This window comes from Falco naumanni, chromosome 17 (assembly GCF_017639655.2).
Source record: "Falco naumanni isolate bFalNau1 chromosome 17, bFalNau1.pat, whole genome shotgun sequence".
Classification (NCBI taxonomy): Eukaryota; Metazoa; Chordata; class Aves; order Falconiformes; family Falconidae; genus Falco; species Falco naumanni.
In genome coordinates this window covers 7,282,863-7,295,184 of record NC_054070.1, presented here as the reverse complement: position 1 = coordinate 7,295,184, position 12,322 = coordinate 7,282,863, and the positions used below count along the sequence as shown (strand labels likewise).

Here is a 12,322-nt window from a genome sequence, read left to right as displayed (position 1 = left end):
GCGGGCTGCGCCGCTGCCGGCAGATTCGCCACCGGCTCCCGGTGCCCCCGGGCCGCCGTCTCGCGCCAGGCCGCCCCGTCCCGCCCCGCAGGGCCCGCGCCGCCGCGGCCCGCCCCCGCCCCGCATTTTCCCCGCGGCGCACGGGGCGCGGTGGGGGCTCGGGGCCCGGCCGGCAGATTCGCCGCGCAGGGGCCTGGCGTGGTTTTGGAGGGAAAACGCGGGGGAAGCGGCGCGCCGCCTCGCAGCGGCCCCGGGGGCGTCGAGGGCCCCGCAGCACCGCCCCCGGGCCCGCCCGGCAGCGCCGCTCCCCCGGCCGTGCCCTCCGGCGGCTGCCCGGCCCGCCGCGCTCCCCGCGCCAGCCCGCGCAGCCCCGGGGCCTCGGGACGGGCCTGCAGGGCCCCGCGGCCCGCCGGCTTCCCTCACCGCGGCCCGCGCCGCCCCCCCCCGGGGCTCCCCTCAGGCCGGCCTCCTAACGGGAGAGGCGCGGCCGCGGCCCCGCCTCGCTGCTCGCCGGGGGCCGGGGCCTTTGCAGGGGCCGGAGCGGGGCCTGGTGCGGGCCGGGCAGCGCTCACCGCGGCTGAGGCGGGGAGGTTGGGCCCGGCGGGGAAGTGCGCCGCGCCGGTTGCCGCAGCCCCTTTGTCATGCACGCTGCCGCCATTCAGGGCCGCGCTTCAGAGCGCTCTGCCGGGCAGCAGCACGCAGCCGGCTACGGCACCGGGCCGGCCGGGGCAGCGGCAGAGGCCTGGCAGCGCTCCCTGACCGCCCGGGGCTCCGGCAGCAACCGGCCCCGCTCCGCCCTGGGCCGTGCGCGCCACGGGGTTTGCGATACAGCTGCAAGCATCTCTATTTTCACAGGGCTTCGATGTTTTTTTTAGTTTTTTTTCTTACACTGATTCGGTATGAAAGATTTTTCTTACAAAGAAATGCAGAAAATAAGAAAAGAAGCTGGTGCAGATTCCACGATCAGAACCGATTTTATTGCCACCGCCGCTTCTCCCTGGAGCAGTCGGTAGACAGAACACGCACAACTTACTCCACATCCAGGGAAGGGTTTTGGGTCTCTAAATTCCCTAGAAACCCCCAAACTGCTCGTGTTGTTCAGTTGAGGAGCTGCTTTTGCCATGGAAAAATAAAGAAGTTTTCCACAGTCCATTAAAATGGCAGCTTCTGCCACAGCAAGGCACTTTGCCTTGCACTGGAATCTCTAAAGAGACTCATTCCGCCCTTTTATTAAAAACAGTACTTTAAACCATCTTCTTTACACATCGAGTTATTTGAGAAGACTGCTTTGACAATACAAATATGGCCAGCTTCTTACCTAATTATAGGAGTAATTTGAGTTCATTTAATGCCCTGCTTGAGCTTAATTTGTCTCCTTTGGAATGACTGCCGTTTTTCTGATCAATTCAGATGTGCCCTGTCCTTCATGCAAGTCAATACTCATGAAAATCAAGCTCATCAGGAAAGAAAGAGGGGCATTCAGAGCAACTGCCTGCCTGCATCACCAGCCTCAAAATACACTCTGTGAATTAATGAGCCTTAAGGAGGAAGGTGTATTAACAAGCAACCACATCAAGGAATTCTTTTCTTTCTCCTCTTAGCTAGATATATTGGATTAAAAGCCACTGACTGACTCATAGATGCAAAAGTTTTGCATGCTTGTAGGTCAGTAAAACTACAATAATTGAGACAGCGAGATGTTTCAGTAAAAAGGATCTAATTTGTTTTGCTGGCAACGCAGGGCAGTTCATGCTGTATGCTTTACACATGCCCTGTTACAGACAGCAAGACTTTCTAGTTTGAACTTGTCAACCCATTTGTTAGGACTGTTGAGACAGGAAAACAACAACAACTACTACTACACAAGCAATGTCAAACTTTTATTTCAAACTTTTGCAATACTGCAGTAGTTACTGATATGGAGAAAACCTCCCCGCAGTTTCTTCAATCTTTACATAAACACGGTAATACTGCAGCTTTACAGTAATCAGAACCCTGTGTCTTAAAGACTGCTGTGTGACTGCAAGCATTTTAAAAAAAAAAAAAAGAAAAGCTGTTTTGATATTGTTGACTGGTTTCTGAACTATAGTCTGCCCTCATGCTTTCAAAATCTATTGCAGTAAAAATTTCCAGCTATGTGGACCCATAGTGCACTGTCATCAATATATAACATACACCGTTAAACTTCATATGGTTTTGAGTCCCGCGACCACAAATTAAAAGTTATAGGAATGAGAAACAACATGTGGAAGACAGGGAAATAAGTACAGTTGGCCCGGAGTCACACAAAGAGTACAAAGTAGGCACTGCAGAAGGGAAAACTTGGTGCCTTCGTTTTCAAAACAGATCATTCCTGACAAAGACACCAGTGAACCACAGTTCATCCGAATAAAGACAAGGCTTTTCTGATTCATATTTGAAAGACTCAAGTTTTTATCGGTCTGCATGAATGACACTTAACTTTGCTTAATATGTGTCTTGGAAACTGCTTCGCTCAAGTTGGCGTTTCCCTTTCAGTTGTTTTAAAAATGAGAATTATTTCAGCTAGTGCAAGCTGGGCACAATCAATTTTACAGGCAACCATTCTTTCCGCACTGCCTATCCCAGCAATGAGCATGTTTAGATGGGGCTTTTGAATCAGTTTGTTTTACAGGGCCAAATCAAGGTTCGTTTCTTTTGGTTTTGTTTCGCTTTTTTAAGCACCTTATGCGCCACAAGAGCAAGGTCTGAAAAAACAAACACATCTGCACAGTAAAATCGTTTTCCTGTCTGGTTGGGTTTTTATACCGATCTCAAGCAACGATCGTTTCTGTTGTCTATTAAGATGTTAGCAAGCAGTAAGCAGTGTGGAAAAATAAAAACCCCAACAGCCACCAAGGCATACATCGGTACCGGAAACCACTGGGCAAAACAGAAATTATTTATATTAGAAGAAAACCTTCTAAAAAGATCTTCCTTTGGCTTCTTGCTTGTTTCTGAGAGGCACTTACAAAAAAAAGGTCCAGATTAAAAGGTCCAGACACCAAAGAGGCACTGCTACACATCAAACCGACGTGCAAAAGGCACGAAGATGCTTTCCTGCAAGATGCATGGCCTATTGCCTGGGCCATTGGAACAGGAATTAGAAATTTTCCTTTCAGGGCCAAGTTTTTACTGACTTGAGTAGTCAGCTGGTCCTGGGCAGAGCTTTCCACTGGGTGCCTGCTTCTCCATCTGTTAGGACAGCTCTTAACACTTGACCTCGTTGCTGAAACACTTTGAGTCACATATACAGAAATCGATAAATAACACATGAATCTTAATGGGTTTGTGACAGATCCTTTAAAAAATTAGGCCCTTCCCCCCATGTTCCCTAAAGAACTAAAGATACCTTTTTCTTTTTTTAAGAACTAAAGATACCTTTTTCTTTTTTTAATACAATGTTTAGGAAGTAGAATTCAGTAAGACAGTTCAATTTTGTTGCTAACCAGTTCTACGCGTTTCACATGTTTCTACAGTGAATCCAGCAGTGCAGAAAAGGTATATTTAAGTGCCTATAAACCCAAATTTGGCAGTGTTTGCACAGCAGAATCCTTGCCCGGACATTTTAGCTTTTAATTAAAACACTGGAACACAACACTAGTTATAAATTTCTCAGCCCTTACTGTTTACTCATCGATCCTTTTAAACTCCAGAAAATGAGAACTCAGAACTTTTCGTGCTTAGTGAAGGCAATCTGCTCCTGTTCTTACCACCCTCTCCCTCCATCGATTATAGAAAGTAAGAAAAGACAGACCGAAGCAATACTTTGCCAAAGAAAAGTAACCCTAATTCAGCAGGAATCCGGACAAACCGATTTATAGCCCTGTTTTCAAATTAAACTAGTTGGGAAAGGAAAACCGTTATTGAAGACCATTTGTCCAAATCCTGACTTAAAACATAAGCAAGACAATTCTAGAACATCGCATGGTGATGTAAAAGGCCTACAACGCTACGTAACTCCAGCCCCACAGACTGAGTTCGTTAACTCTCCCCAGATAACCATCTAGTGCGCTTCTACCAATGTTGTGTTGTTGGCAAGACCTCCACGGTGAGTACCTGGGGACGTGCTAGGGAAAGCAGGCATCAAAAGGCAAGCGGGGAGCGGTTCTTTTCGTTTCCTTTTGTCCTGCAAAGTCTTCTCCCTTGCTTCCCCCCACACCGCTGAAGCCAGCGGGTGAGCTTTCAGAGCACTGCCTGCCCTGCACCAGCCCCGCTCCCAAATCCGCTCCTCGCTACACAACAGTTGTGGGAAGGCAATTCATCCGCAATTGCAAAGCTGTAGGATACAGGGTGTTCTAAAAGTGAAAAGGACTGTTGTTCTGTCACACAAAGGAGTTTACAACCTATTCCTCATTCAGCTCTCCGTGCCCTAATAAAGCGGCACCAGAACAGAATACACAGGATTGTGCTAGGCAGAGGGCGAGGGAGAAGGAGTGGACAGAAGGCAACTGGGCAATTCTTGAAAAAATCCGAGGTCTCTGCTGTGTTAAGCACCACAGTCAGCACACACAAAAGTAAAGGCTGTGCTACACCGTTGCTCATATTCACGCTGATAATTTTACAGAGCTGGGACACCATGCTCATCCATATCTGGCTTCACATCGTGAGGACAGTTAGTGGCAAAGATGAGATGTGTTGGTCTCTCCAGGACACGTAAGCAGAGGTATGTAGTTCCAGAGTATGAAGTACGAGTTTGCTGTAATCCCACGCCGGGAATCCGCAGGCTCAGGGAGACCACTGGAACCCCGTGTGCAGCAAATGAAGGTCACTGTAACACGTGGGACTGGTGCCCCTATGTACGGTGGGTGCAGGTGGTGGGGAATAAAAGGTGCATCAATATTAAAAATGTACCTTCGACATCCTTCGCCCTGCCTGAGACAGGCCGTCACATGTCAGAAGACGAAGTGCTCAAAATTTGTTAAAAATATTAATTAATCCAAGCCATGTGCTTGAACATGGACCACGCTACATCACTAGCAGCAGAGCCCCCAGCTGCTGCTACACCAGGATAAAGAAGAATCTTCTCACTCCTCTCTTCTTTCCTCTCCTCACTCCAAGCCATTGTAGCAATGCTCTACTGAGAACAAATATGCACTAAACAGAAGACAGTTCACGATCGTGTAAAAAAAAAAAAAAAAAACACACCCAAAAAAAAAAAAAAAACAACCGAAAACCAGTGACAGCCAGTTTAGGCAAAAATGATGATAATAACAAAAGGCCATTGCTGCTAAGCCCAAGGCAGATGGTGTAGTCAGTGCATCTAACAGCAAGCCCAGCCTGGCGGGGTTGTCTCTTTGATATTAATATAATCCCCACTCCCGGCAGCAGAGGAACTTCCATCACCAGTGGACGAGGACATCATCTTTTCAATCAGCACTCTAGAAGACAAACAGATGTGAGTTTGTTTGGGTTGGGTGTTTTTTTTTTTTGAAACCAGCATTGGGCACACCGTTTTTCAGCAGCGCAAAAAAAGAAACAGCGATTCATTCTAGAAGGACACAAACCTGCAGAACTGTAACGACTGAACGATGAGGTTAAGGAACCTCGTAGCACTGGCAGCAGCATTACTGCTGTCACCTGGCAGCACCAGAAGACTCTGCAGTGACTGGATAACTAACACCTACTGCAACCACCTCACCAGTATAGGACTGGGACACCTCAACAGCCTTCCAAGTGCCACCTGCCCAACCTCGCCATCAGTGAATACCTAATCTAATATCTTTCAGAAAAGGCCAAATTCTCCATCAAAGGACTGGTGTGTCACAAAAGAATTTCTAAATCTTTGCACAAGAAGTCCCATCCTCCTAGTGGAGGCCAATACCTGAAAGAACATCCCCGGTATTGCTGAAAGAATTTCTGTTTCCAAAAGCACATCAGAGCTTAACCAGAGAGAGAGAAACTTCTTACCTTGCGGAATTCAGTTTCCCTTTGGGAGATTTACTTGTGTATTATTGCTGCTATTTGTTACTTACTGACAGCATTTCCCCTCACCTCAAAACGGCTGTGTCTGAAAGAGGGAATTAACTCCCAGATGTATCACCACCGTGCCTACCTCATGGACTCATTGATATTCTTGTTCTCCTTGACAGATGTCTCCACCCAACCAGAAAAGCCATTTTCTTTGCTGAACCGATCCACTTCTTCTCTTGTCACTGCCCACGGGGAAAGGTCGCACTGTAAGGCAAGAATCAGTCATTTTAAGTTTAGCCTTTTAATTTTTAAGCCGGGAGGAGAATTCTCTGCCTCAGCCCTGTACTGCCGGTGTGGAGGCAGGCAGGCACGGAGGCAGCGGGCAGGCTCAGCCGTTCGCATCTCCCAGATCGCAGGCTGATAGAGAGTTCTTGGGGCAAGGTTCTTAATGGGATGTTGCAAGCAGCAATATATTTATCTCATCTGAGATAGCGACACACCTCAGTCAAGCATGCATGGAATGGAGGTTCAGCCAGCACAGGACAAGAAAGCATCGCCACTCATCCAAAATTCACCCGGCCTCTCAGCAGCACAGAAATGTGTTACCTGTGTGGTGTCAGGGAGGCAGCCAGGCTGACGCCAACGAGGCGTACGAGGAGGCAGTGAGAAACCTGTCCCCTAACAGCTTGTCTTAGCGTGACTGCATCGTCCCTGGAAGGGTTCAAGGCCAGGTTGGACGGGGCTCTGAGCAACCCGGGCTGGTGGAAGGTGTCCCTGGGGGCTGGAACTAGATGGTCTGTAGGGTGCCTTCCAACCCAAACCATTCTAAGATTCTATGCAGTGTGTACAGTCACACAGATTTCCCTAATGCAGAGGCAAATACTTTAAAACAGCTATCGGGGGAGAGCATTGTTTGTGGAGAAGTGGAGAAGAAAAGCCACCCTCCTGCCCACCCATCATGTTTTTGGGTGATCTCCAGTTTTAGGCTCTCTCAAACCAGGCAAGTCTCGAACTGAATCTGGAAAGGGCTGCCGAGCCAACGTTGGCACGTGAAGAACACAGAGGTAGTTTTTAAATGAAAAAAAAATAATACATCATTAAAAGACACCAACTAATCTACACAGTGAAACTTGAAACTGCATCCAAATGAAAACCAGACATCCCTCTGGCAGCTCTGAACAGAAACTTGACCTGCAGCGTCATACACGAGCTTCCCAGGCTACTGCAGATTGAAGACCGAAAAAGAAAAAGAAAGAAGGTACAGAGCTCGAGCTCTGACAGCACGGCACAAGGCACCGCGTCCCAGGACAGAGATGCTGTTGACATCTCCCTAGTGCCATCCCCACGTTAAGTCCTACCAGCGTCCTACTTATGGAGGAGAATCCTTGCTAAAGGAAGAAAATTCAAGGAGAGTTAAGGAAAGGATTAGAAAGACCACAGGTATGGGGCAGCTCTAGGCAAGGCTTAGTGCTAAAGGCAGCTCCTTGCATTTTGCACTCCCGTGCACACGCAGGCACACACGCAAACACCCAGAGCGCGCCCAGAGCTGCTCACTTTGTTAGCCAGCAGCAGGCAAGGCACGGGGTTCCCATCCGGCAGCATGAGCTTGCTGTCCAAATCCTGCTTCCACTTCTGGCTGTTGCTGAACGTGCTGATGTTGGTGACATCAAACATGATAATGCAGGCTGATGCCTCCCTGTAGTACAGCCGGGTCATGGACGTGAAGCGCTCCTGCCCTTCAAGATCAAAAGGAAAAAACCGCCCCCCCCCAGAGTTAACACTTTAGATTTGTTCGTGCAAATAACAGGTTTATCACAGTACATCGTTCCCCCAACTGACGCTAACAATCTCCACTTAAATAACAAGGAAACGTGGGCACCGAGATGTGTCCTGCCTGGTGCACCTCAGCAACACAGCGCCAGAACTGGGACAAACTGGGCAGCTCTTAATCCTGACCCAGACACGCCGACGTCCCAGAAATACTTGCATTACTGCCAGCGTAACAATTTAAATGTTAGTGTCCCCGATCACAGGTTCACCTCGCCCCGAGCAGAATCCTGCCACCACAAGCCATCCCTGCTCCGGCAGGATTGTGCCCCCGGCACTGACACGTGCTGCGGGCACAGCGTTACAGTCCGAGCTCTCCAGAGAGAAAAATCCGATACTAAACAAGGCATCACACCCCACACACACTGTTACGGCTGCTTACACCTTACACCCTGCCTGTACTACTAAAACTGCAGCCAGAGAGTAACTCTGCTGTGCTGCTGCACGGTTTGATTGCGTTTGTGTGGATGGGGACACAGCACAGAGCATTCACATCACATCACACGGGTCAGCGGCACGGTGACAACCAGCATTTCTGACACCGGGGAGATTCCGCTGTGGGCTCCCATGCAGCCCCGTAGCTGGTCAACAGGCTTTTCGCTCTGAAGCCGTCGAGAACTGAGCACTTGGAGTAACCTCAAGCCATCCGACTCTGCACACCTCCGAGGTGGCAGGGACTGTCGGTGCCTGCATCCCCTTCTGCCCAGGGTACGACAGCAGCACCGTGACCAGCGTGGCCCCTCTGCTTTCCAAAACCTAAACACCTTTTCGGGGCTGAAACTGAAATCAGTTTCTTGCTGCAATCCTCTTGCTTCAAACTTCTCCTTCCTGTTTTCTTTTTAAGGATTCCAGATGCATGTGTCAGAGCAGCGAAACCAGAGGAAACCACAACCCTGTTTTCCTGACTCCTCTAATCCAAAGGTGCCATTGTGGAGACGCTACTGCACCGACCTGTCCTCGGGAGCCTTGGGAACCGCGTTTCTCTGCACTTCTTCAGGGAGCAGGTGCTCCTTGCTCCACTTCATCGCATATAACACCTGCCCCACTCCCGAGCCAGACCCATCGCCTCGGGGGCACCCTACAGTCTCCTCTTGCCATGACCGCTCCCCAGGGATCCTCTGGCTCTGCTCACACAGGTCACTGGGCAGCCAGATCGCAATCCTGATCCCGGCAGCCAGGGCAGCGCGAGGTCAGTGGAGCTGCTCCACACAAGGATCAGGCATTCCTGCCTATCATGCCAGAAATCAGGATTTTAACACAAAACTCGGGGCTAGAAGTTACATCTCCAGCTACAAATGAGCCTGTTTCCCTGTTCATTCTACTCTGGCTTTGAAATCAAAAAGAAAGGCTCAATCGGATTTATCATCTCTGTTGCTGCATTCTTTGCAGATGGGCTTTTGATGAAATATTTAAATTACTACCACAAACTAGAGACAGCACTGTGAACCAGAGCAGTCCTGCCCCTTGAATCGACAGGCCTTAAGGATTTATTTTTGTAGCAGACTCCTACTGAAAGAGATAGAGGGAGAAAAAGATGGGCCAAGCCACTGAGAGCTTTAAATTCTGCTCCTGAGCAGCTTCAGGGTTCACGTGAACATACCTGCGATGTCCCAGAGCTGAAGTCGCACTGTCTCAGATTCCGACCACTGGACCACCTTCAGAGCAAAATCCACTAGAGAATCCCCCCAAAACAAACAAAACCGAATTAGAGGCATTCTGCAATACAGGGCTTGTTTCTCCACACCCTCTCACAATTTCCCAGCACAGGCCAACCCAGCAACCGCCCTCACAGCCACAGCAGTTTGTACTGGGCCAGCACCAGCACCAGCACCCACACCGGCACCAGCACAGACCAGCCACAGAGCAGGAGGGTCTGCAGGTGCTGACCCCTCTCCTCCGTCACAGAAAACCGCACGGTAAGTGTTAAATCCAGAGGGCTCCACACCCTGCAGGAGGATGACCACAGGCACACCAAATGCCTTCAGATAAGCAGAAGGCAGGCGGTTATCAGCATCCCATCCCTCCCCCGGGATGCTACGCTGGGCTTGTCCCTTCCTGAATTTCAGATCAGAGTGTTAAATTGCAAGGAAGGGAGCAGCGCTCCCCACTGCCTTGTGGAGGAGCCCAGCGGATCTGCTGTCGAAGCCCTCACAAGGGCGGCAGAGATGCTGCCCTGCAATCCTTTGGGAAGCAGGAGAGCAAGGTGGAGTTCTTCCAGCGAACACAGCGCTGGGTGGGCTCCACTCCCCCAAATCACGGGGCTTTTCAGCATCCTGGTCCTCCAGGGTCTGTAACCATCCCAAGCACAACTCTGGGCCCAGCCTCTGGAGCTGTAACGCCGGCACTAGACACTAACCAAGGGCGGAGGAAGCCGAAACTGCAATGCTCAGGAGTAAGAATTCCTCCTGCACATAACCCTGAACAACCACAGGCAAACAAAAGGACACCGGAGACCTTATTGCTTGGAGAGCTTTAAGAAAATCTTCCCTTGCCCGACCCTGCGTGCCAGTAAAATGCTGGATTTGGTGCTGTTGCCTGTCTTTGCTCTGCGCTGCCCAAACCGTTCAGCCGCTGGTACGTGGGGCTCCGAGTCTGCTCCACAGCCGCCGCCTGCGCCCACCTACACCCCAGCTGTGACCGGTGCAGGGAGCCCAGCGGGAAACGCTGCCTTTTTCTCAAATTGCCATGCATCAGGTTTTCACTGCAGGGGGAAAACTCTCCAGCTACGCAGCCAGCCGTGCTCAACAGGGCTGGAACTTACAGAAGCCAGGAGCAAATTAGAAAAAAAAAAAAAAAAATAAAAAGCAAACCACCTGCAGCTCTTACTGCTGGGAATGCCGGCTCCGCCCCAGAGGGATGCAGCTCTCCAGTGTTTTCAACTTCTAGTCCATCCCCTCCCGACTCATGAACAAGATTTAAACAGCCATGCTCAGCCCCCACAGTTTTGGAGATTTTCTGGGTAAAGCCCTGGCACCTCCCGCTCCCTGCAGGTTATTCATTTCCACCGATGTTAAACAAAGACCCCGCTCCCCCTCGCCCCCAGCATCCCCGCTCTGAGGCTGCGCCCCCCGCCCCGCACAGCACCACCGGTACCCAGCGCTGCTTCACGCCGTTAAATCGGGCTCAGACCGACGCTGCTGCTGTGCTGGCCGGGCAGAGGGGGGGCTGCCGCCCCGGCCCTCCCGGTTAAAGCTCCCGGGGGTGGCTGTTCCCGGGGGCTGGGGACGGGGGACCCCGAGCCTGCCGTGCAGAGGGAGCCGGGGCTCGCCGGGCTGCCAGCAGCGCAGGACCTGCAGCCCCGAGCTGCCACAGGAGTTGCAAAACACAGCGGCTACCGACGGGCCGTTGTTCCTGCTGCAGATTCTCGCTTCCACGTTTGCGGGGAGGGAGAGGAGCGAGCGTCCCCATCACAGCCGGAGCGGCGGAGCTCGGCAGGCACCAGCGCCGCTCACACCGGCACAACGGGGGCCGCGGTGCCCCTTCGCGGGGGAGACTCCGCGCATCCCCGCCCCGCAAACCGCCCCGCAAACCGGCCCGCAGCGCTGCTGGCGCGGCCGCCCCCGGCGCGGCTCCCCGGAGGGCCCCCCCCCGCCCCGCTCACCCCCCCACCGTGGACTTGTAGTGCCGGTTGAAGCTGTCGTTGGCGTAGCGCTGCACCAGCGACGTCTTCCCCACCGTGGCGTCCCCCACCACCAGCACCTTGAACATGCGATCGCGCTGCCCCATCCCGGCCCCGGCCCCGGCCCCGCCGCGGTCATGTGAGGGTCAGGTGGGGGCAGCGGCGGAACCGCCGCCTCTAGCGGGGCTGCCGGGACATGTAGTCCGCACCGCCGGGCCCGGCCCCGCACCCTGCCCCTGCCTGCACCCCGCACCCTGCCCCATGCACCCCCAGACCCTGCCCCTGCCTGCACCCCGCACCCCCGCACCCTGCCCCTGCCAGCAACCCCGCACACCCGCACCCTGCCCCTGCCAGACCCCCGCATTCCCAGACCCTGCCCCATGCACCCCTGCACCCTGCCCCTGCCAGCAACCCCGCACACCTGGACCCGGACCCTGCCTGCACCCTGCACCCCCCCAGACCCTGCCCCATGCACCCCTGCACCCTGCCCCTGCCAGCAACCCCGCACACCTGGACCCGGACCCTGCCTGCACCCTGCACCCCCCAGACCCTGCCCCATGCACCCTCGCACCCCCCACACCCTGCCCCTGCCTGCACCCCCACACCCTGCCCCAGCCTGCAACCCGCACCCCCACCCCCTGCCCCTCCCAGAACCCCCCCCGCACCCCCAGACTCTGCCCTCTGCACCCCTGGGCCCTGCCCTCTGCACTCCTGCACCCTGCCCCTGCCAGACCCGCTCCCCCTGCACCCTGCACCTGCCTGCACCCCCAGACTCAGCCCTCTGCACCCCCAGACCCTGCCTGCTGCATCCCTGGGCCCTGCCCTCTGCGCCCCTGCACCCCCTCACCCCCCAGACCCTGCCCCATGCACCTGCGCGCCCCCACACCCTGCCCTCTGTACCCCTGCACTTCCACACCCTGCCCCTGCCTGCCCCATGCACCCCCA

At 53.2% G+C, this 12,322-nt stretch overlaps 1 protein-coding gene across 3 annotated transcripts; it reads right to left on the bottom strand.

Annotated features, from left to right (window-relative positions):
* Positions 1–3,625: 3,625 nt before the first annotated feature.
* RAB29 (RAB29, member RAS oncogene family) lies at positions 3,626–11,498 on the bottom strand. 3 transcript variants are annotated; one of them, XM_040617076.1, is made up of 5 exons: positions 11,361–11,498; positions 9,359–9,430; positions 7,486–7,667; positions 6,074–6,195; positions 3,626–5,399 (listed from the first exon to the last, which is right to left on the bottom strand). In XM_040617076.1, exons 1-5 carry the CDS (start codon positions 11,482–11,484, stop codon positions 5,282–5,284), a joined length of 618 nt encoding a protein of 205 aa, XP_040473010.1. In that variant the 5' UTR covers positions 11,485–11,498; the 3' UTR covers positions 3,626–5,281. The 3 variants fall into 3 exon arrangements, with proteins under 3 accessions (XP_040473010.1, XP_040473013.1, XP_040473011.1); XM_040617079.1 differs by having other exon boundaries at positions 7,486–7,662; positions 11,368–11,434; XM_040617077.1 differs by having other exon boundaries at positions 11,368–11,432.
* Positions 11,499–12,322: the final 824 nt, after the last annotated feature.

What these genes read in the sequence shown, in the direction of transcription:
- RAB29 (XM_040617076.1), bottom strand. Translation starts at nt 11,484, where the DNA reads ATGGGGCAGCGCGATCGCATGTTCAAGGTGCTGGTGGTGGGGGACGCC. An exon ending in CTACAAGTCCACGGTGGGGG is followed by an intron (nt 9,431 to 11,360) that starts GGTGAGCGGGGC and finishes GGGATTCTCTAG; the next exon opens with TGGATTTTGCTCTGAAGGTG. An exon ending in TCAGCTCTGGGACATCGCAG is followed by an intron (nt 7,668 to 9,358) that starts GTATGTTCACGT and finishes TTGATCTTGAAG; the next exon opens with GGCAGGAGCGCTTCACGTCC.